Source organism: Oncorhynchus mykiss, chromosome 17 (assembly GCF_013265735.2).
Source record: "Oncorhynchus mykiss isolate Arlee chromosome 17, USDA_OmykA_1.1, whole genome shotgun sequence".
NCBI lineage: Eukaryota > Metazoa > Chordata > Actinopteri > Salmoniformes > Salmonidae > Oncorhynchus > Oncorhynchus mykiss.
The window spans coordinates 22,153,945-22,178,518 of NC_048581.1; the positions used below are offsets into that span (position 1 = coordinate 22,153,945).

The 24,574-nt window shown below is 43.0% G+C and overlaps 1 protein-coding gene across 2 annotated transcripts; it reads left to right on the forward strand.

The window, feature by feature from the left end:
• The first annotated feature begins 16,197 nt into the window (after positions 1 to 16,197).
• On the forward strand, positions 16,198 to 20,757 carry LOC110493493 (5-demethoxyubiquinone hydroxylase, mitochondrial). Of its 2 annotated transcripts, XM_036949403.1 has the most exons (7): positions 16,198 to 16,388; positions 16,778 to 16,959; positions 17,218 to 17,332; positions 17,603 to 17,742; positions 18,182 to 18,250; positions 18,732 to 18,810; positions 19,143 to 20,757. In XM_036949403.1, exons 1-6 carry the CDS (start codon positions 16,304 to 16,306, stop codon positions 18,807 to 18,809), a joined length of 669 nt encoding a protein of 222 aa, XP_036805298.1. In that variant the 5' UTR covers positions 16,198 to 16,303; the 3' UTR covers position 18,810; positions 19,143 to 20,757. The 2 variants fall into 2 exon arrangements, with proteins under 2 accessions (XP_036805298.1, XP_021423470.2); XM_021567795.2 differs by lacking the exon at positions 19,143 to 20,757 and having other exon boundaries at positions 18,732 to 18,981.
• Positions 20,758 to 24,574: the final 3,817 nt, after the last annotated feature.

Consider the following 24,574-nt stretch of genomic DNA (forward strand, 5'->3'; position numbering starts at 1 on the left):
GGTAAAGTTTATCTAGGTGTAAGATATGTTCAGTTGTTCAGTTGAAATGTCCCACTCTATGCTTAAGGTAATAATAGTATATAATATCTTAATGTCATGTGACATCAAAATATAAGGTCCTATTAATACTGTAATTCGTTACCTGGGATCTTCCTTTTCTAAGAAGGTACATTTTTAAGTAAAGAATGTAGTTGAAAGTTATTGCTTTGAATTGCGTCAAGCTGATTTGATTCTGTCTGACTGAAGAAGGGAATCATTTATCTGGTCTGTCGAACTTCCACTCCTGTTGGTTCCTTCTCTCCTCTCTCAGTCTGCAGCTGTTTCCCATATGTGCCTCTGCAACCGCCTGTTGCACAAGAACAGCAGCGAAGCGACATGTAAACACAGCAATTACCCTCGATTAAAGTGGCAAAATAACGCCAGAGCCATTTTCTTAAATGTTTTTAACCAATATATTTTCATATAGAACCAACCCAGGATAGCCCAGTCAACCTCTCATATAGTCATTATCCTAAACAAAAAAAAGAAGGTGCCCTATCTCCTCCACCCCAAAATAAACCAGCCCACTCACTGGCCTATTGTAACGGGTGTCGTCAGAAGGATGAGACCAAGACGCAGCGTTCTTTGAGTTCCACATAATTCATTAACGAAGTGAAACTTTAGAAAAGAGAAAACAATAAAGAACACAACGACCGAACAGCTTCGTTGTGCAAACTACCTGCACACAAACAAAGAACAAGATCCCACACAGAAGGAGGGAAACGGGCTGCCTAAGTATGATCCCCAATCAGAGACAAACGATAGACAGCTGCCTCTGATTGGGAACCATACTCGGCCAGAAAAAAAAGAAATAAAGAACATAGAATGCCCACCCAAATCACACCCTGACCAAACCAAATAGAGACATAAAAAGGCTCTCTAAGGTCAGGGCATGACACCTATATAACACATTAAGGTTGTGTAAAATTTGATGTAAATGATGTTAATTAAAAACACAAACACATTTAATTCCCCCTATATTCTCTACATCTCGGACTCACTTCACGCCTCAAATTCACCGTAATAATAAACGTGACATATATACAATATGTGCACACTATTGGGCTTTTATTTATTAATTGAACCTTCATTTACCAGGTAAGTTGATTGAGAGCATGTTGTCTTTTATAGCAATGACCTGGGGAAGAGCAGGGATGATTGAGCCAAGCTGGAGACGATTAGGTGGACATGATGGTATGAGGGCCAGATTGGGAATTTAGCCAGGACACCGACTCTTACGATAACTGCCACGGGATCTTTAGTGACCACAGAGAGTCTAGACACCCGTTTTAACGTCCCATCTGAAAGATGGCACCCTTTGCAGAGCAATGTCCCCTTCACTGCCCTGGGATCTCTTTAGACCAGAGAGAAGAGGGCCAATTCTTCAACCAATAAGGTTTTAGCTAGCTTGATAAGCTAGCTAACGTTGCTAATAATAAAGTTGGCTAGCTTGCTTAAATTGAAAATATTGTCAAACTAGCTGGCAGTGGCGGGTTTAGGTATAGGTGACATGGGCAGACGCCCAGGGCGGCACGGGGCGGCCGCACCAAACAATTTGGAATGGTGACATTTGCACGATCGGTTTTCTATCGCTCATTTGCACGTCACGTCAATGATATCATGTCACCGTGTGGGACTGTGGGACAATTAACCTTGTCGGAGTTGGCGCCCTGATTCTAGTTTGTGAGCTAGGCAGGCTACTGCCTGGGAAGGTCTCCCACTCAGAAGTACAAGTTGGGGAGGGGGCTGGGGGTAGGTTGACCTCAGGTCTCCCCACTCAAAGCCCAAGGTAGGGGGAGTGGGGGAATCGATCAAATATTTTGGAGCATCCTCTGGCACAGGCTAGGAGCCATCTACCTCCTCAGCCACACAGGCCTCTTCAGAAATGACTTCGGAACCTCAGGATGAGGAGCCATCCACCTCCTCAGCCACACAGGTGTCTTCACAAATGTTGTCTGAGCCTGAAGATGAGGATGAAGACCCATTTGCTTCCACATCTTCCCAGCAGGATTCTTTAGATATGTTTGTGCGCATGCGTGTGGGTACACGCACATGTGTTTATGTGTGCATCCCTGCATAACATAAACAAAATTAATAATTTCCCTTTTGCAAAGTTTTATGCTTCCATATTGTAGGTAACAATGATGATTTTATTATTACTGGGTATGTACAGTATGTGGGATGTTCCACCACTATAAAACTATAAATGCTGTGAATAAAGTGTGTAAACTAATGCCCATGTGCTCTCCATTAGAATCCCCACCAAATCCTGCTTTTTTTTTGTGTGGGTGGGGCTGAAGTGGGGGTTCGCCCAGGGAACCAAACAAGCTAGAACCACCACTGCTAGCTGGGCTTCATTATCTACATTGATATGTTTGTAATTGTCCAAAACTGATATATTCTCATCTTTTGGTTGAAAAGGTGAAAGGTCGTGGTGAAATGTCACAACTCGGCAACGCGGGTAACAACATTTTCTCAGAGTTTCCCACTTGCAATTAAGACCTGGAGAGTTGTTCAAGTGAAACTTCCTAGTCAGAACTCCGAACGTCCAATAACTCCGACAGCATGTGAACGCCCCATATGTGCTTTCGAATAATGTCTTAAAAAATAACCAACATTATACTTAAAAATGTGAACTTGTTTTGACACTTGAACCCTTAATTTACTTCCTATAGGAAAACGATTTGTTTTGTGTACTTTTTTCCTCGTTAGTGTGCACTTCCTTGGAACCCCAGTTAGCTCTCTATTAACCCAAGGATGAGGAGAGCTTAGGAGAGTTTAGAATTATATATAGAATCATAGGATCTCTATGGAAGAGACTTCCTGAAACTGTCATTGTCAGTTACAGAACTCTAGGGATAATTCCCATAATTCCACAGACATTCAGTGGTGTAAAGTACTTAAGTAAAAATACTTTTAAGTAGTTTTTTGGGGTATCTGTAGTTTAATATTTATATTTTTGACAATTTTTACTTTTACTTTACTACAGTCCTAAAGGAAATAATGTACTTTTTACTCCATACATTTATCCTGACACCCAAGAGTACATTTTGAATGCTTAGCAGGACAGAAAAATGGTCCAATTCATGCACTTATCAAGAGAACATCCCTGGTCATCCCTACTGCCTCAGATCTGGTGGACTCACTAAACACAAATGCTTCGTTTGTAAAAATGTACAATGATGTCTGAGAGTTGGAGTGTGCTTCTGGCTATCCGTAAATAAAAAACAAACAAGACAATTGTGCCATTTTGTTTGCATAATATAATCAAATTTGATACTTAAGTATATTTTTGCCATTACATTTACTTTCAATACTTAAGTATATTTAAAACGAGATACTTTTAGACAAGTTGCATTTTACCAGGTGGCTTTCACTTTTACTTGAGTCATTTTCTATTAAGGTATCTTTACTTTTACTCAAGTATGGAAATTGGGTACTTTTTCCACCATGGCAGACATCCGCATGATGCCCACATCCTGTGACTAACAGGAACAGGTAATGCTAGGTAATGCTAGGTTTTATGATAAATAGGTCTGGTTTGCCATCACAACCCTTTAACCCTGGCCCCGCCCTGTTCTTACAGTTCTCTCTGTTTCAGCACTTAGCTAGTGTAATGTTAGCACTGATGATCTTTACAAATATGAAAGAAAAATGTGGCTTATTTTGGGGCTCGACTCAATGTTATGTATGCTGATGTTGAACATTACCAGACTGCAAAAGCAAAACCATTGCATTAAGTAATGGATCAATCGTTATTTGTCTTCAAAACAATTAAGACAAAAAAAGAATACCTCATGGTTGTTGATACAGGTCTTTTAATGTGTGTTCCATTGACAATTCATACTATATCAGCTTGAGGTCTATCAACCCTCAAGAGCATTGCATGTGGTTGATGTTTTCATGAAGAACTTTAGTTTCTCCTGTAAAACCATTGACATGTTCCCGCTTGCCTCTATCTGCAACTTGCTCCGACTATCTCTCTCTTCCACTTGTGTAAACCGTAGAGTTGGAGATCTGTTTAGGAGTGCCATAGAAACCAAACAAAAACAAATCAAGTAATTGTTTTTTAGCCCAATGATTTCCTCTGTAATAGCAGTTATTATAAGGGTGGTTTCATTGAGACATCCAATGTTCTACCTGGGTGAGATATGTCCTGACATGAAAAATCATGAACTTCTTCATCTACAGGTGCAGCTCAACACACACCTTACCGCTACAGAGGGATAAGGCCTTGAGCCTGCATTTCTCCTGAGAAAATTACAACTTGAGCGACACTTTCAGACAGGCAATGGCTTATTTGCTCAACCCGAGACATAGCTACATTAAAACACACTGGATCGCCAATGTTCATGAAAACAGTCTGTTTACAGTGCTTTAACAAGGTCTGAGTGCCGAGGAACGCAAAAATAAACGATTTCTTGAGTGTCAACACTTCAATAATGCTAGAAAACGTCACTCTCCACCAGTTCTTATTCTTATAAAGGCCTCTATAAAAAGGGTTGGGTAGCTTCGGGGAGACGGAAATGTAAATCTGAAAATGAATTGTTAGCTTTTTACGAGACAACTTGGTCTTCTCCAGAGGGATACCGCTACAGCAATAAAAATGGGTGATTTTGAGAGTTTTGGATATGAGGCCGATGTTGCGTAACCCTGGATTTTTCTGTCTGTGAACCTAGTTTTCCTTACCAGGTTTGGGGGAGGGTAATGGAGGAGGATTTGGGGCAAATTAAAAGTACCCATTCGTTCTATGCCAGGACCCGGTTTCCCAAAAGCATCTGAAGGCTAAGTTCATCGTTAGAACCATCAAAATCGATGAAATTAGACTTAAGATGCTTTAGAGAAACCGGCTCCAGCCCTCTTTGTATAATGAAAGACGTGTTTCCTGAATAGGTGACTTAGTCCACTTGTCATGTGAATAACATTTACAGACTTTGTCTTTAACGAAGGCTCCATGTCAGAACACCTGAGAGCCTACAGTTATCCAAGATGACACCACGCGTGCATGTATGTATGCAAGAAGACACAATCACATGTACAGCGTGTACAGTTTGCGGTTCCTTTGGATATTGATTTCAAGAGGCCAACACGTTGAAAAAACAAAGACTCAAATCCACAGCGGAATCAAAACATATACAGTATGTAGACCACATGCCACTTCCAAACAAAATCGGTACAACCCCATAGCATAGAAACAAACATTGTGGGAAATTGTGGTGTTTCTATGCATTGAGTAATGGCGGTAACCTCCTGACTTTGGGACAATATTAGCATCCAACAATGTCCAGCACAGGAGGCTGCTGAGGGGAGAATGGAGCGTAATAATACCTGGAAACCATGTGTTTGATATATTTGTTACCATTCCACTTATTCAGCTCGAGTCATTACCACGAGCCCATTCTCCCCAATATAAAATCTCAACATGTCGACATCTTAACCCAAGCTAGGGAGTAGCTGACTAACAAGCTGTTGAATTGACGAAACTTGTTTGTTGTTTACTTGAGGGTTGACTTGGGGTTTTGAAATCTATGCCCTCCAACTTGGACACATAAACACAGGACATACTGTTTTTTTGGGTGTCCTGACAGGACTGGGAGGACCAAGATCAGGCACGACATGTCATGTCGCAGCCAGGCAACGACCCACAACTTGGATACATAAATACCTACACAGTCTCAGGGGGGGGGGTGCTTCCCAAATACACCCTATTCCCGAAATAGAGCACTTCTTTTCACCAAAAGTAGTGCACTATATAGAGAATAGGATGCCATTTAGGAAACAAACTGGGTGTCTGTCGTACCAGGACCAGACAAGACATGTCATGCTCTTCAGCCAGGCAGTGCTGCCTTCCAGGCCCCCCTCTATGTACAGACGTGTTCACTTACTCTAGCCTAAGGGTCCTTAGCCTGAGCCCCACCACAGCTATGCACTGTCTGACCAGAACCCTGGAGCAAGGGTGTACACATACGAACATACACAAACAGAGAGACACAGGCGCATAGTACACAGGCCTACACACACACACATGCACCTGCACACAGCCCTGATCCACTCACCAGTTGCAGACAACAAGGGGAAAACAACTGCTCTCTCTCTTTCACGCTTTCTCTCAGTACGGCAACTGCAAGGTACCTGACCGCAAGGCGCTCCAGAGGGTGGTGAGTATGGTCCGGTACAGAGTTACCAGGTCAGAACTCTGACTGGGCCACTCCAGAAGGCGTATTTTCTTCTGTTGAAGCCATTCTGTTGTCGATTTACTTCTGTGTTTTGGGTCGTTGTCCTGTTGCGTCGCCCAACTTCTGTTGAGCTTCAATTGGCGTACAGAACTTGGGAATTCATTTTTCTGTCGATGATAGCAAGCTGTCCAGGCCCTGAGGCAGCAAAGCAGCCCCAAACCATGATGTTCCCTCCACAATACTTTACAGTTGGGATGAGGTTTTGATGTTGGTGTGCTGTGCTGTGCCTTTTCTTCTCCATACATAGATTTCCAGAGATTTCCGTAAGTCTTTAGCTGACACTCTAGGATTCTTCTTAACCTCATTGAGCATTCTGCTCTCTACTCTTGCAGTCATCTTTGCAGGATGGACACTCCTAGGGAGAGTAGCAACAGTGCAGAACTTTCTCCATTTATAGACAGTTTGCCTTACCATGGACTGATGAACATCAAGGCTTTTAGAGATACTTTTGTAACCCTTTCCAGCTTTATGCAAGTCAACCATTCTTAATCATAGGTCTTCTGAGATCTCTTTTGTTTAAGGCATGGTTCACATCAGGCAATGCTTCTTGTGAATAGCAAACTCAAATTTTGTGAGTGTTTTTTATAGGGAAAGGCAGCTCTAACCAACATCTCTAATCTCGTCTCATTGATTGGACTCCAGGTTAGTGGACTCCTGACTCCAATTATCTTTTGGAAAAGTCATTAGCCTATGGGGTTCACATACTTTTTCCAACCTACACTGTGAAAGTTTAAATTATGTATTCAATATAGACAAGAAAAATAAAACAATTTGGGTGTTGTTAGTTTTAGCACACTGTGTTTCTTCATTGTTGTGACTAAGATGAAGATCAGGTCAAATTGCATGACTAATTTATCCAGGTAATTCCAAAGGGTTCACATATTTTTTCTTGCCACTGTATGTGGATCTAGCCAGGACAATGAACATTGGTCCTCCAGCACTAGACTGATGCTCCATGCCACACCACTACCAGCCTGACAGCAGGGACAGAGCTGTCTTCCTTCACTCCAAACCAAGTGCCTGCTACCTCTTACACCTCACACCGCCACAGCCTACCCCCTGCAGCTCCAGCCCGCTGTTCCTGCCCCATCTGTTTTCCTCAGCCCCACATCCCTCACCTCAGCCCTACTTTCCCTAGCCCCATGCTCCAGCCCCATCTCCACACCCCACGTCCCTAGCCCAAACCCCTCAGTCCAAGTCTGCCCCACATCCATTGTCAGCCCCACACACAACCACGCTGCCTTCCCCATTTCCAGTCTGCCTCACAGCCAGCCTCAGCTCTAACTGCCCCAATCTCAGTCTGCCTCACAGCCAGCCTCAGCTATTCCATTAAATGCACCAGTCTCATCCCTGGTTACCCTGGGCCATCGCAGTCAGCCTCACCATTCCTCAGATGTCTCTGCACGTTCTTTTATAAACCTGCAGAATGACGGTGTCTGACTGACAGGCTGAATGCTGCATGCTGGTCTACGTGTAAATCATAAAAGGCCCGATTCATGAAGTTGCATATGTGTGAGGTGCTGTTGGCTGGTGGGGTTCTCTATAAAATATCAATGCAATTTATTGGATGTTTGTATATGATGATCATTCACTGTGGCAAAACTTTGAATTGTTGATCCACACCAAATGAAAGTTATTGAATATTTCTAGGCTTCTGAAGTTGTCCGTCCTAATATGTTTGTATAAGACTGCCATCTATGGGTCACATAGGGAAATACTGATTATTATTTCAGAACTGAAACAATAACAGCAAAGAGAGTCTCTGATAACAGCATACATCAGTGGAGGCTGCTGAGGGGAGGATGGTTAATAATAGTGGCTGGAATGGAGTCAGTGGAATGGTATCAACCTCATGGAAGCCATGTGTTTGATACCATTCCATTGACATCATTCCAGCCATTATTATTGCAAGGACCGACACCAGGGATGAGAAGCAGGTAATGGGAGTTGAACATTTAATGAGAAACAGACAGGTAACAGGACAGAACCAGCGTCAGCACATGGGTAAACAAGGACATTTGACAATCAATGCAGAAGCAGGGAACAGAGTAGTGAACCAGACTGATATAGGGAAGGTAATGACAGAGGTGATTGAGTCCAGGTGCGTCCAATAATCACTGACACGTGTGCCGGAAGGCAGGTATGCGTAATGATGATGGCAGGAGTGCCAATGCTGGGAAGCCTGGTGCCTTCGAGCTCCAGGGTGGAAGAGTGGGAGCAGTCGTGACAATTATGAGTCGTCCTCCCCTTGGCATCCTCCACTGGCATTCAGGTAGTTTAAGTTATATTCCCAATGCATTATTTGTGAATTATTGCATTGTTGAATGAGATTACAAGTGTATTCACAAAAGAAAAATGTATTCATGGAAGAAGATAATGTTTTTGTATGTAAATATTTATTTCTTCGTTATTTGTCTGCCAAAAATGATTTGATTGGGCTATTTTTGGAGGTTAATAAATGTGCGTTGCGAACGTGATGTCATTTTATTACCTGATGAGGTCATACATGTTCTCCTGGAATTATTTAATAAGATTTAGAGTGAGGGGGTTATACTTTCTGGATGGAAACATGTAGTAATATTACCTTTTGTAAAGCCTGGTAAGGATCCTTCATGTGCTGATAGTTACAGACCAGTAGCACTGACCTCTAACTTGTGGAAACTGATGGAAAAGATGATAGTCAACAGACTGTCCTATTTCCTGGAACATAGAGGTTTATTGAGTCAATATCAAAGTAGATTCCATAAAGGTAGATCTACCTTGGATGCATTAGTAAAGGTGAGCAATGAAGTTGAAAAAACTTTGGTCATGAAAGAAGTAGCCCAATAGCTACTGTCTTTTTTTTTACATTGAAAAGGCCTACGACACAATGTGGAGAGGCGGGCTATTGGTGGGAGGTTATATAACTAGGGTTTGGCCTTCATATTTAATCTCTGTTTTCGAGTTAAAATAGGATCCATTTTATGCAATGCCTATGGAGTTGACAATGGTATTCCTCAAGGCAGTGCTATCAGTCCTATTCAATATTATGATTAACAATGTGTTTACGAATGTGGGTAGGGGCATTGGGGCTTCCCTATATGCTGACTTTAGAGCTATTTGGAAGTGGGGAAGGAATGTCTCTCATGTGACCAAATCTATTCAACAATCTATAGTGGCTGTTGAAAGATGGTCGATTGACTGTGGTTTTAAATTGTCAGTGGCTAAGTCTTGCTGTATGTTCTTCTCAAAGAAGAAAGTTGCTGATTAATATACAGTTGTTTCTGAATGGACAGCCTAACGGTAGGCTTTCTACCTTCAAATATTTGGGTATATGGTTCAATGAGAGATATACATGGAAAGATCATGTCATAAATGTTGAAACAGAGTGTAAGCAGGACGTGAATCTTATGTGCTCGGACTCTGGTTATATGAATGGGGTGCTGACATAAACGCTGATGGATATTTATAGAGCTCTGATGAGGACGACAATTGATTAGGGTTGCATAGTTTATGGAGCATCGGCGAAGACCAGGCTTCAGAGGCTGGACAGAATCCAGTACATCGCTTTAAGGATATGTGTTGGTGCATTTAAATCAACATCTGTAAGTGCCTTACTAGTGGAGGCAGGAGAGATGCCTTTGGACATACGCAGTAAAAAAAAAAACATTATCTTATTGGATTATGACTACAGACCCGTAGCACTTACGTCCGTAGCCATGAAGTGCTTTGAAAGGCTGGTAATGGCTCACATCAACACCATTATCCCAGAAACCCTAGACCCACTCCAATTTACATACCGATCCACAATTTGCAAACCTCTATTGCACTCCACACTGCCCTTTCCCACCTGGACAAAAGGAACACCTACAGTGCCTTGCGAAAGTATTCGGCCCCCTTGAACTTTGCGACCTTTTGCCACATTTCAGGCTTCAAACATAAAGATATAAAACTGTATTTTTTTGTGAAGAATCAACAACAAGTGGGACACAATCATGAAGTGGAACGACATTTATTGGATATTTCAAACTTTTTTAACAAATCAAAAACTGAAAAATTGGGCGTGCAAAATTATTCAGCCCCCTTAAGTGAATACTTTGTAGCGCCACCTTTTGCTGTGATTACAGCTGTAAGTCGCTTGGGGTATGTCTCTATCAGTTTTGCACATTGAGAGACTGACATTTTTTCCCATTCCTCCTTGCAAAACAGCTCGAGCTCAGTGAGGTTGGATGGAGAGCATTTGTGAACAGCAGTTTTCAGTTCTTTCCACAGATTCTCGATTGGATTCAGGTCTGGACTTTGACTTGGCCATTCTAACACCTGGATATGTTTATTTTTGAACCATTCCATTGTAGATTTTGCTTTATGTTTTGGATCATTGTCTTGTTGGAAGACAAATCTCCGTCCCAGTCTCAGGTCTTTTGCAGACTCCATCAGGTTTTCTTCCAGAATGGTCCTGTATTTGGCTCCATCCATCTTCCCATCAATTTTAACCATCTTCCCTGTCCCTGCTGAAGAAAAGCAGGCCCAAACCATGATGCTGCCACCACCATGTTTGACAGTGGGGATGGTGTGTTCAGGGTGATGAGCTGTGTTGCTTTTCGCCAAACATAACGTTTTGCATTGTTGCCAAAAAGTTCAATTTTGGTTTCATCTGACCAGAGCACCTTCTTCCACATGTTTGGTGTGTCTCCCAGGTGGCTTGTGGCAAACTTTAAACAACACTTTTTATGGATATCTTTAAGAAATGGCTTTCTTCTTGCCACTCTTCCATAAAGGCCAGATTTGTGCAATATACGACTGATTGTTGTCCTATGGACAGAGTCTCCCACCTCAGCTGTAGATCTCTGCAGTTCATCCAGAGTGATCATGGGCCTCTTGGCTGCATCTCTGATCAGTCTTCTCCTTGTATGAGCTGAAAGTTTAGAGGGACGGCCAGGTCTTGGTAGATTTGCAGTGGTCTGATACTCCTTCCGTTTCAATATTATCGCTTGCACAGTGCTCCTTGGGATGTTTAAAGCTTGGGAAATCTATTGTATCCAAATCCGGCTTTAAACTTCTTCACAACAGTATCTCGGACCTGCCTGGTGGGTTCCTTGTTCTTCATGATGCTCTCTGCGCTTTTAACGAACCTCTGAGACTATCACAGTGCAGGTGCATTTATACGGAGACTTGATTACACACAGGTGGATTGTATTTATCATCATTAGTCATTTAGGTCAACATTGGATCATTCAGAGATCCTCACTGAACTTCTGGAGAGAATTTGCTGCACTGAAAGTAAAGGGGCTGAATAATTTTGCACGCCCAATTTTTCTGTTTTTGGTTTGTTAAAAAAGTTTGAAATATCCAATAAATGTCGTTCCACTTCATGATTGTGTCCCACTTGTTGTTGATTCTTCACAAAAAAATACAGTTTTATATCTTTATGTTTGAAGCCTGAAATGTGGCAAAAGGTCGCAAAGTTCAAGGGGGGCGAATACTTTTGCAAGGCACTGTATGTGAGAATTCTGTTCATTGACTACAGCTCAGCGTTCAACACCATAGTACCCTCAAAGCTCATCACCAAGCAAAGGATCCTGGGACTAAACACCTCCTTCTGCAACTGGATCCTGGACTTTCGGACAGGCCGCCCCCAGGTGGTGAGGGTAGGTAGCAACACATCTGCCACGCTGATCCTCAACACTGGAGCTCCCCAGGGGTGCGTGCTCAGTCCACTCCGGTATTAAGTTTGCTGACGACACAACAGTGGAAGTTCTGATCACCGACAACGTCAGAGACCTGGCCGGGTGGTGCCAGAATAACAACCTATCACTCAACGTGATCAAGACTAAGGAGATGATTGTGGACTACAGGAAAATGAGCACCGAGCACGTCCCCATTCTCATCGACGGGGCTGTAGTGGAGCAGGTTGAGAGCTTCAAATTCCTTGGTGTCCACATCAACAACAAACTAGATTGGTCCAAACACACCAAGACAGTCGTGAAGAGGGCACGACAAAGCCTATTCCCCCTCAGGAAACTAAAAAGATTTGGCATGGGTCCCGAGATCCTCAAAAGGTTCTACAGCTGCAACATTGAGAGCATCCTGACCGGTTGCATCACTGCCACCCCAGTCATAGACTGTTCTCTCTACTACCACATGGCAAGCGGTACCGGAGTGCCAAGTCTAGGACAAAAAGGCTTCTCAACAGTTTTTACCCCCAAGCCAAAAGACTCCTGAACATCTAACCAAATGGTTACCTGGATTATTTGCATTGTGTACCCCACCCCCAACCCCTCTTTTACGCTTCTGCTACTCTCTGTTTATCTTATATGCATAGTCACTTTAACTATACATTCATGTACATACTGCCTAAATGGCCCGACCAACCAGTGCTCCCGGCGCATTGGCTAACCTGGCTGTCTGCATTGTGTCTCACCACCCGCTAACCCCTCTTTTTACGCTTCTGCTACTCTCTGTTCATTATCTATGCATTGTCACTTTAACGATACCTACATGTACATACCACCTCAATAAGCCTGGCTAACAGGTGTCTGTATATAGCCTTGCTACTCTTTATTTATTTACTTACCTACACACACACACACACACACATACTTTTTTTTCGCACCATTGGTTAGAGCCTGTAAGTAAGCATTTCACTGTAAGGTCTACCACACCTGTTGTATTCGGCGCACGTGACAAATAAACTTTAATTTTATTTGATTAGACTGAAAGGTTGTGAGGTGGTTCAGCCCACTGTTATTGTTCTAGATGAATGTTGGGAAAATACTAGTAGACAAGGCAGTGGCTTTGGATGAACAGTTGGAAAGCTTGCTGAGGAGAGTGGTCTGAGGGAGTTGGAGTTTGGCTCTCCTGTGGTGATGGGGGATGTTCCTCCGTGGTTACTACTGGCTCTTATTGTTGATCTAACCTCTTATTGTTGATCTAACCTCTTATTGTTGATCTAACCTTGGATTAGATCAACATTGGCCCGATGTCAGTGATATAGGGAAACTGGTTTACAATTACATTGGTAGACGCTTTTATGCATTTTTACCCCATTTCACAGATGGCTCCAAGGACCCAGATAGTGGTCATACAGGAGGAGGTGTTTACTTTCATGAATTTTATGTGCAGATACAGTATGTAGAAGACAAACAGATGAACTGTCTGTATACTCTGTTGGAATGTTGGCAATAGTAGCTGCCCTCCAGTGCCGTGGAGGATGTTCAACCTGTCAGAATTGTGCTCAGATTTTACAACTGCGACCTGGCCAAGATAAAGCATAGCAGTGCGACAAAAACAACAACACAGAGTTACACATAAACAAACGTACAGTCAATAACACAAAATATCTATGTACAGTGTGTGCAAATGTAGACGAGTAGGGAGGTAGGCAATAAATAGGCCATAGAGGCAAAAATAATTACAATTTAGCATTAATACTGGAGTGATATATGTGCAGATGATGATGTGCAAGTAGAGATACTGGGGGAGTAAAAGAGCAAGAGGGTAAGTAATAATATGGGGATGAGGTAGTCGGGTGTGCTATTTACAGATTGGCTGTGTACAGGTACAGTGATCGGTGAGCTGCTCTGACAGCTGATGCTTAAAGTTAGCGAGGGAGATATAAGACTGCAGCTTCAGAGATTTTTGCAATTCGTTCTAGTCATTGGCAGCAGAGAACTGGAAGGAAAGGCAGCCAAATGAAGTGTTGGCTTTGGGGATGACCAGTGCAATACCTGCTGGAGCTCGTGCTATGGGTGGGTGTTGCTATGGTGACCAATGAGCTGAGATAAGGCGGGGCTTTACCTAGCAAAGACTTATAGATGACCTGGAGCCAGTGGGGTTGGCGATGGATATGTAGTGAGGGCCAGCCAACGAGAGCATAGAGGTCGCAGTGGTGGGTAGTATATGGGGTTTTGGTGGCAAAACGGATGGCACTGTGATAGACTACATTCCCTTTGCTGAGTAGAGTGTTGGGGGCTATTTTATAAATGACATCGCCAAAGTCAAGGAACGGTAGGATAGTCAGTTTTACGAGGGAATGTTTGGCGCCATGAGGGAAAGAGGCTTTGTTGCGAAATAGTAAGCCGATTCTAGATTTAATTTTGGATTGGAGATGCTTAATGTGAGTCTGGAAGGAGAGTTTACAGTCTAACCAGACACCTAGGTATTTGTAGTTGTCCACATATTCTAGGTCAGAACCGTCCAGAGTACTGATGCTAGTCGGGCGGGAGGGTGGGGGCAGCGATCGGTTGAAGAGCATGCACTTAGTTTTACTGGCATTTAAAAGCAGTTGGAGGCCACGGAAGGAGTGTTGTATGGGGTTGAAGCTCGTTTGGAGGTTTGTTAGCACAGTGTAGATACTGTATGTATTTACTCATTTATCTTCTGGCAAATCTAATAGGAGGGATCTACTAAGTAGTTCTTGATACAGTTTTTTAAAAACTTTTGCAAATGTATTAAAAATCAAAAACGTAAATATTTAATTTGCATAAGTATTCAGACACGTCGCTGCACAGCTATTTTCAGATGTTCGATCGGGTTCAAGTCCGGGCTCTGGTTGGGCCACACAAGGATATTCCGAGATTTGTCCAAAAGCCACTTGTCTTGGCTGTGTTCTTAGGGCGCTCTGGAGCAGGTTACTCTCTGTACTTTGCTCCGTTAATCTTTCCTTCGATCCTGACTAGTAACCCAGTCCCTGCCGCTGAAAAACATCCCCACAGCACGATGCTGCCACCACCGTGCTTCACCATAGGGATGGTGCCAGGTTTCCTCCAGACATGACGCTTGGCAATCAGGCCAAAGAATTTAACCTTGGTTTCATCAGACCAGAGAATCTTGTTTCTCATGGTCTGAGAGTCTTTAGGCAAACTCCACGCGGGCTGTCATGGGCCTTTTACTGTTTAGTGGCCTCAGTCTGGCCACTCTACCATAAAGGCCTGATTGGTGGAGCGCTGCAGAGATGGTTGTCCTTCTGGAAGGTTCTCCCATTTCCACAGGAACTCTGGAGCTCTGTCAGAGTGACCATCGGGTTCTTGGTCACCTCCCTGACCAAGGCCCTTCTCCCCTGATTGTTTGGCCGGACGGCCAGCTCTAGGAAGAGACTTGGGGGTTCCAAACTTCTTCCATTGAAGAATGATGGAGGCCACTGTGTTATTGGGGACCTTCAATGCTGCAGAAATGTTTTGGTACCGTTCCTCAGATCTGTGCCTCGACACAATCCTGTCTCGGAGCTCTACGGACAATTCCTTTGACCTCATGGCTTGGTTTTTGCTCTGACATGCACTGTCAACTGTGGGACCTTATAAAGACAGGTGTGTGCCTTTCCAAATCATGTCCAATCAATTGAATTTTCCAAAGGTGGACTCCAATCAAGCTATAGAAACATCTGTAGGATGATCAATGGAAACAGGATGCACCTGAGCTCAATTTCGAGTCTCATAGCAAAGGATCTGAATACTTATGTAAATAAGGTAATTCTATTTTTTTTAAATAAATTTGCAAACATTTCTAAAAACCTGTTTTTGCTTTGTCATTATAGGGTATTGTGTGTAGATTGATGAGGACAAACATGTATTTAATCCAGATTAGAATAAGGCTGTAATGTAACAAAATGAAGAAAATGTCAAGTGGTCTGAATACTTTTCGAATGCACTGTCTATAACGGGGTGGCAGGGTAGCCTAGTGGTTAGAGTTACCGAAAGGTTGCAAGTTCAAATCCCCGAGCTGACAAGGTACAAATCTGTCGTTCTGCTCCTGTACAGGCAGTTAACCCACTGTTCCTAGGCCGTCATTGAAAATAAGATTTTTTTCTTAACTGACTTGCCTAGTTAAATTAAAATAAATCAATCAATGTAGAGTTAATGTAAACCGTGATTGACCACACATTCCAGGACAGTAGGTGGCGGCATGCACCTTAAATCTTTATTTGCGGGCCGCTATTAAACCATGGAAGAAGTCACGTCATTTGACCGCGCCATCTCCACAAGCAGGCACATTTCAATGACAACCTGCATATGTAACAAATATTAATTACAGAATAATAGAGCCACATAACAATGCAACGAGCCGTTTTTGCACACATTGAGTGGACGCATGTTTTCAGTCCTTTGAGGATAGGACAATGTTGTTTGAATCACAGAGGTAGGCACTCAATGCTGTTTAGCTAGCTACAATGCTAAAAACAAGTCTGCTCAGTGTTCATACATGAATGCTGACCTACGAATGGCTTAGCTAGTCATATACAATTTGTCAGTGGTCAGTTTCTGTCTTGCTTGCATCCTCATAGCAGCTCAAGTGAGCTTTGCAGCTAGAGCTAGTTATTAGCTAACCAAACGTAACGTTAACTAACTTAGCTGGCAATTTCACCTTTTGTTTACATGGTGCTTTTGTAAGGGGTGAGACACTTCAGTCGTTATAGCTAACAGTTATGTTGTTCTGCAGAAGAAGAAAAAACTGTAATGCAGGTGACACGTTCGACTGCAAAGTAAAATAGCTACATGTTTTAACAAACCCTTTCGTCCTGTTTGAAGCACTACCAGTACAGCTCAGTTCTCGGGCATACAGTGTGATACCGCCCCCGCGCGACGAAGCAGAGAAGGCTCTGCTGCACAGTATGTTGCGGGTGGACCACGCAGGGGAATACGGTGCCAACCGCATCTACGCCGGCCAGATGGCAGTGTTGGGAAGGTCACAGACAGGACCGCTTATTCAGGTATAGGTATTCTGCATTACACATGCACAGATGTAGCTACTTTTCTTACATTCTTGCAGACGGCAATAGCCTAACTACTTGTTTTGGTTTTTAGATGAGTCACTATTGGCTACCATTCCAGTATCCCCAAAGTTAACTTCAAGACAACAATTAAAGTGAATGGATGTAATCATGTTGTCAGTGCTTGGTGACCCACAAAAACAAAATGTTGTCATTCCAGCATCCTCAATTATATATTCATTTTCACTATGCTTCAAGGAAATGTGGGATCAAGAGAAGAAGCATCTTGCCAAATTCAATGAGATCCTTGCAGAGAACAGAGTTCGCCCAACGTTGCTGTTGCCCCTCTGGAACGTTGCAGGTTTTTTACTTGGTAAGGAACAAGGCTTCACTCCATACAGTCAACAGTTGTCACATATGCCTGACAAATAAACAAAGGGAATGGATGTATATTTTACATTGTAAAATAAGTAGCCTAGATTTAATGAATTAAAATGGGTCTGTAGGTAAGCACTTAACACGTCCCATTGTAATGTATACTGTGTCTGTGAGTTCTGTTGCAATGAGACAATAATCCAATACAACAGTATGATACATATGGTACTTCGGGTGATAGACCATATTCTGTTGTGTGTCCCCGCAGGAGCAGGCACCGCTCTACTGGGTAAAGAAGGGGCCATGGCCTGTACTGTGGCTGTGGAGGAGAGCATCTCAGAGCACTACAACAGCCAGATCAGAGCCCTCATGGAGGAGGACCCAGACAGATACGTAGAGCTGTTAAAAGTAAGATAATGAACCATCCCTCGTACCATGGGCCCTGGAGTTTTTCCTGACCAGGGCTGGGCTCTATCAAGAAAAACTCTGTCCCCCAGCTAAGGCTCTTACTTGTAGCTCTTACAGTAGCTTTCTTTAGCCACAAAGTCAGGTCCCACAGCCAAAAAGTCCAAATGTAGGCTTTTTGGTCTTTCATTTAAGGTTAGGCATAAGGTTAGCAGTGTGGTTAAGGTTAGGGTAAGTTTTAAAATCAGATTTCAAGAAGATAAATTGTAGAAATGGGTTGGATTTATGACTTTGTGGCTATAGTAGCTAGTGAGGACCCTCGTACTTTCCTGGTCAGGTAAAACCCTACCCCTATAAATTAATAATGCACACTGTACTTTGTCTTGAGTGTTTGTTGTTTTGATTTCTGAGAAGTGAATGTAGCCATTTATTTTCCATACAGTTAATAAAGGAATTCCGAGATGATGAGATGGAACATCATGATACAGGACTGGAGCACGATGCTGAATCTGTAAGCCCTCTTTCCCACTTTGATCTTTAGGTTTTACTTCATTTTAATCCTTTGGTTAAGCTTCTGTTGTTATGCTGTTATTGACAACAGCTATGGCTGGTGGAGTGAATCTTAATCAAGTTCAGTTCTAATAATAATCAAGCAAGCAATATATCATGATCGGTCAATAATGATGTTATTGTGGTATGTTGTTGTTGTTGTTGCATAGTGATGTCTCAGTGTTTCCCAGTCTTTTTTATGTTGTGGTTTATTGTCCCTGGATCATTATGGGTTTTCCTTTAAATTTATTCCATGAAAACAAGGAAGGGGTTTCGTCTCATTATCTCCCACTCAAATGCTTTGATTCCTCCAAAACTGGGTCATGGTGGGAAAGATTGCGTGCGGCTTGGGAACACTGTGGTGTTACATTCCTTCACTGTTTCCTGTCAAACATCATGTGCTTTGAACTCTTCTGATAAAGGTTTTCTTTCTTTTGTTTCAGCTACCCGGATACAAGGTTTTGAAGAGTGCAATACAACTTGGCTGCACAGCCGCAATATTTGTGTCTCAGCGCCTATAAAGTAATAATTCATTCAGTTTCTCAAAGATGGTTTTCTAAAAAAATATAATGATTTAAGTAATGTAAATTGTATTAGTAAAGTGAACCTGGCTACTTTATACAATGTAATAGTCAGTGCACTTTTCCAAAAAAGGACTCCCATCAAAAATATATGTTTTTTGTCCAATTGTAACCAAGATGTTGTCATTTACTTCAACGCTAGCACTAGCAGCCAAACCATATAGGTACCAGCTCAATGCTGAAACCTCTCTGAGTTGGCATCCTAGAATAAGCAAGTTGTCAAAGAGATATTGGTGGGAAAGTTGGTGTAATTCTACCCTCTGTCTGGTCTAGGTGATGGGGATAGTGTGTTATCCTGCTATACTAAGGTATTGTGGTCATCACTGACAGAGCTGGAACCTACCTTCCTTATCAAGTTTACTTTGTAACATCATTGATACTAAGTAATATACTACATACTGTAATTACCTATCTGTTAGGTTTAATTGTTTGAATGACTAATCACCTTTCCACTGCAACCCCCCCCCCCCCCCCCCCCCCGTGCCTTTGTAATTCCCCGAAAGATAAATATCTAACATAGCTCTAACTAGGACATATCGATATTGGCATTGTTATGCCATCACCATACCTTTCAACAAACTATCCTGTTTCACACATTATGTGTCATAAATCACAATGAACAATGGCTTGTCAGTCCAGATGAATGGTTAAGCCTCTTACACAGCTGTTCCAGTACATTAGATCAGAGTGAAAGAAGGATTGACAACTGATGGGTGCTGGCAGGGGGGTCTAGCTAATCTATGCCGTTCAGCGCTGCAGAGAAAAGTGTTCCGGTGGTTCAGTTTACTCCCCAGAGACCCCTGTATTGACTATAGGGATAGAAGTGTCCTTATAGTATGTTCTGTACTGACCTAGTGCCTGAGATCTGCCCTAGCCACTTCAGATGCAGTGTATATAGTACACATCAGTTAGCACAGAGAGACGTATTGAACTCCATTCCACGTGCAATGTCTACGACAGAATGTAAAGTAGCAAAGAGAGAATACAAAGTAGCTGCGTTGTTGTTGGTGCAACAAGGAGGGTTTAAAGGAACAGTGTGATATCATGCTTTTGACGTATATTATTCTTCGACAGTACCGATCCTGCTCTGTATGCGAGGGTACCTCTGGCATCCAAGCCACAGCCCACTTATGTGCTTTCTGCCCCTGCCGGCCCATGAACGGCCCGCTGAACTGTTTCCGCTCCTGCCGCCCCAGCCAAGGCCCATGAACAGCCCACTGAACTGTTTTCTGCCCCAATGTCGAGGGACGTGCTTTTGTCTTGACATGAGACTACTGTAGATGTCTGAAAAAATCTGACAAACTTTAATTTGGAAGTGTAATGACCCTTTAAACTTCACTAGGCATTGTGTGTATGTGTGTTTCGTCACCTGTACCCCAGCTGTTTTCGGCTTCTACCGACCCAGGAACGGCCCACTGAGGAGTAATTTCTCACTGGGGCTAGGCCACTGGTTCTCAGGCAGGGAGTTATTTTCCCCAGCATGAGTTCAGCTGAGTTTTTTTTAGATGGGGTGGGTTTACGTATCAGACCTGACCCTAAAGGTTAACATGCTGTAACTCTGCTCTTTTTGTGCCCTCTGCCTTAAAAATAGCCCCTCCTCCCCTCATGTAATGCACCGAGCGGGCCGGCTGGCACACACCCCAAAATGGACAAAACTACTCAAATGTATTACGAGTCCTATACCGGGAACACTTTGTTTAAACCTTACCCGTCCACCCAGCGTACTATTAGCAGTCCGCGATGACTTATGACGACACAAACAAAGACGCGCATGTATGTACAGTTGAAGTTGGAAGTTTACATACACCTTAGCAAAAACATTGAAACTCAGTTTTTCACAATTCCTGACATTTAATCCTAGTAAAAAATCCCTGTCTTTGGTCAGTTAGGATCACCACTTTATTTTAAGAATGTGAAATGTCAGAATAATAGTAGAGAGAATTATTTAATTCAGCTTTTATTTCTTTCATCACATTCCCAGTGGGTCAGAAGTTTACATACACTCAATTAGTATTTGGTAGCATTGCATTTAAATTGTTTAACTTGGATCAAACGTTTCGGGTAGCCTTCCACAAGCTTCCCACAATAAGTTGGGTGAATTTTGTCCCATTCCTCCTGACAGAGCTGGTGTAACTGAGTCAGGTTTGTAGGCCTCCTTGCTCGCACACGTTTTTTCAGTTCTGCCCTCAAATGTTCTATAGGATTGAGTTCAGGGCTTTGTGATGGCCACTCCAATACCTTGACTTTGTTGTCCTTAAGCTATTTTGCCACAACTTTGGAAGTATGCTTTGGGCCATTGTCCATTTGGAAGACCCATTTGCGACCAAGCTTCAACTTCCTGACTGATGTCTTGAGATGTTGCTTCAATATATCCATGTAATTTTCTATCCTCATGATCTATTTTGTGAAGTGTACCAGTCCCTCCTGCAGCAAAGCACCCCCACAACATGATGCTACCACACCCGTGCTTGATGGTTGGGATGGGTTCTTCGGCTTGCAAGCCTCCCCCTTTTTCCTCCAAACATAACGATGGTTGGTCATTATGTCCAACAGTTCTATTTTTGTTTCATCAGACCAGAGGACATTTCTCCAAAAAGTACGATCTTTGTCCCCATGTGCAGTTGCAAACCGTAGTCAGTTTTTTTTATAGTGGTTTTGGAGTAGTGGCTTCTTCATTGCTGAGCGGCTTTCCAGGTTATGTCGATATAGGATTAGTTTTACTGTGGATATAGATAGCATCTACACAAGGTCTTTTGTGTTGTTCTGGGATTGATTTGCACTTTTTGCACTAAAGTACTTTCATCTCTAGGACACAGAACGCGTCTCCTTCCTGAGCGGTATGACTGCTGTGTGGTCCCATGGTGTTTATACTTGCGTACTATTGTTTGTACAGATTAACATGGTACCTTCAGGTGTTTGGAAATTGCTCCCAAGGATGAACCAGACTTGTAGAGGTCTATATTTTCTTTTCTGAGGTCTTGGCTCAGGCACTGAGTTTGAAGGTAGGCCTTGAAATACATCCACAGGTACACCTCCAACTGACTCAAATTATGTCAATTAGCCTATCAGAAGCTTCTATAGCCATGACATCATTTTCTGGAATTTTCCAAGCTGTTTAGAGGCACAGTCAACTTAGTGTATATAAACTTCTGACCCACTGGAATTGTGATACAGTGATTTATAGGTGAAATAATCTGTCTGTAACAATTGTTGGAAAAATTACTTGTGTCATGCACAAAGTAGATGTCCTAACCGACTTGCCAAAACTATAGTTTGTTAACAAGAAATTTGTGGAGTGGTTGAAAAATGAGTTTTAATGACTCCAACCTAAGTGTATGTAAACTTCAACTGTATGTATGTAGGTGAAGTCTTTTTTTGGCATGATGTGATACACAGACTGACATGGATTGGTTTGCTCTGTGACCTAGTCCCATACCCGCTCCCTTCTTCCTTGGTACTATGTTCTCATATACCTTTTAATACCATGATATCACAGCATAAAGATACAAGTGTACCTATCTGAACAGCCAATGAGTCTCTTTCAGTATTAATAAACACTGGGCTACCCAGCGTTTATTATTACTGAAATACCCAAATAGGCTACCCATCATCAATCATAAAGTTCCTGCTTTAGCTCTTGATGCAAAACAGTCTATAAATCTGAGGGTTGGACAAACAAAGCGTCTCTGCAAGCCGTGCATTTGGCAAACGCTGCTAATAGGCTTACGGATATCTGGCAGGAGAATTGCTAATTAGCTACTAATATCCACCAATCAAAAATACACTATAAACGCAACTTCTTCACCTGCGGGATCGTCTGCGACCAGCCACCTGAACAGCTAATGAAACTGGGTTTGCACAACCAAAGAATTTCTGCCCAAACTGTCAGAAACCGTCTCAGGGAAGCTCATCTGCGTGCTCGTTGTCCTCACCAGGGTCTTGACCTGACTGCAGTTTGGCGTCATAACTGACTTCAGTGGGCAAATGCTCACCTTCGATGGTCACTGGCACACTGGAGAAGTGTGCTCTTCATGGATGAATCCTGAATTTCAACTGTACCAGGCAGATGGCGGACACTGTGTATGGCGTTGTGTGGGGGCGAGCGGTTTGCTGATGTCAGCGTTATCAGTGCCCCGTGGTGGTAGAGTCATGGTATGGGCAGGCGTAAGCTACAGACAGCAAACACAATGACATTTTATTGATGTTAATTTGAATGAACAGAGATAACGTGATGAGATCCTGAGGCCCATTGTCGTGCCATTCTTCCGCCGCCATCACCTCATGTTTCAGCATGATATCACATGGCCCCATGTTGCAGGGATCTGAACACAATTCCTGGAAGCTGAAAATGTTCTTCCATGGCCTGCATACTCACCAGACATGTCACCCATTGAGCATGTTTGGGATGCTCTGGATCGACGTGTACACAGCATGTTCAAGTTCCCGCTAATATCCAGGAACTTAGCACAGCCATTGAAGAGGAGTGGGACAACATTCCACAGGCCACAATCATCAGCATGATCGACTCTATGCGAAGGAGATGTGCCGCGCTATATGAGGCAAATGGTGGTCACATTAGGTACTTTCAAGGTATCTGTGACCAGCAGATGCAAATCTGTATTCCCAGTCATGTAAAATCCATAGATTACGGCCTAATTTATTTATTTAAATTGATTGACTTCCTTTATATGAACTGTAACTCAGTAAACTCTTTGAAATTGTTGCCTGTCGCGGTTTATATTTTCGTTCAGTGTATGTGTTTATGGCTTTGCACATGGTTTCATGTTTTTGTGCAACAATTAGGAGTTGAATATCATTGGAATAGTGATAATAAACTCGTCAAAAAAAGAAACGTCCTCTCACTGCCAACTGCGATTTTCAGCAAACTTAACGTGTAAATATTTGTATGAACATAAGATTCAACAACTGAGACATAAACTGAACAAGTTCCACAGACATGTGACTAACAGAAAGGGAATAATGTGTCCCTGAACAAATGGGGTTCAAAATCAAACGCAACAGTCAGTATCTGGTGTGGCCACCAGCTGCATTAAGTACTGCAGTGCATCTCCTTCACATGGACTGCACCAGATGTGCTAGTTCTTGCTGTGAGATGTTACCCCACTCTTCCACCAAGGCACCTGCAAGTTCTCTGACATTTGTGGGGGGAATGGCCCTAGCCCTCACCCTCCGATCCAACAGGTCCCAGACGTGCTCAATGGGATTAAGATCCGGACTCTTCACTGGCCATGGCAGAACACTGACATTCCTGTCTTGCAGTAAATCACGCACAGAACGTGCAGTATGGCTGGTGGCATTGTCATGCTGGAGGGTCATGTCAGGATGAGCCTGCAGAAAGGGTACCACATGAGGGAGGAGGATGTCTTCCCTGTAACGCACAGCGTTGAGTTTGCCTGCAATGACAACAAGCACAGTCCGATGATGTTGTGACACAATGCCCAAGACCATGAAGGACCCTCCGCCTCGGTGTAACACTCATTCCTTTGACGATAAACGCGAATCCGACCATCACCCCTGGTGAGACAAAACCGAGACTTGTCAGTGAAGAGCAATTTTTGCCAGTCCTGTCTGGTCCAGCGACGGTGGGTTTGTGCCTATAGGTGACGTTATTGCCTGTGATGTCTGGTGAGGACCTGCCTTACAACAGGCCTACAAGCCCTCAGTCCAGCCTCTCTCAGCCTATT

What these genes read in the sequence shown, in the direction of transcription:
- LOC110493493 (XM_036949403.1), top strand. Translation starts at nt 16,304, where the DNA reads ATGCAACGAGCCGTTTTTGCACACATTGAGTGGACGCATGTTTTCAGT. An exon ending in ATGTTGTTTGAATCACAGAG is followed by an intron (nt 16,389 to 16,777) that starts GTAGGCACTCAA and finishes TCCTGTTTGAAG; the next exon opens with CACTACCAGTACAGCTCAGT. An exon ending in GATACGTAGAGCTGTTAAAA is followed by an intron (nt 17,743 to 18,181) that starts GTAAGATAATGA and finishes TTTTCCATACAG; the next exon opens with TTAATAAAGGAATTCCGAGA.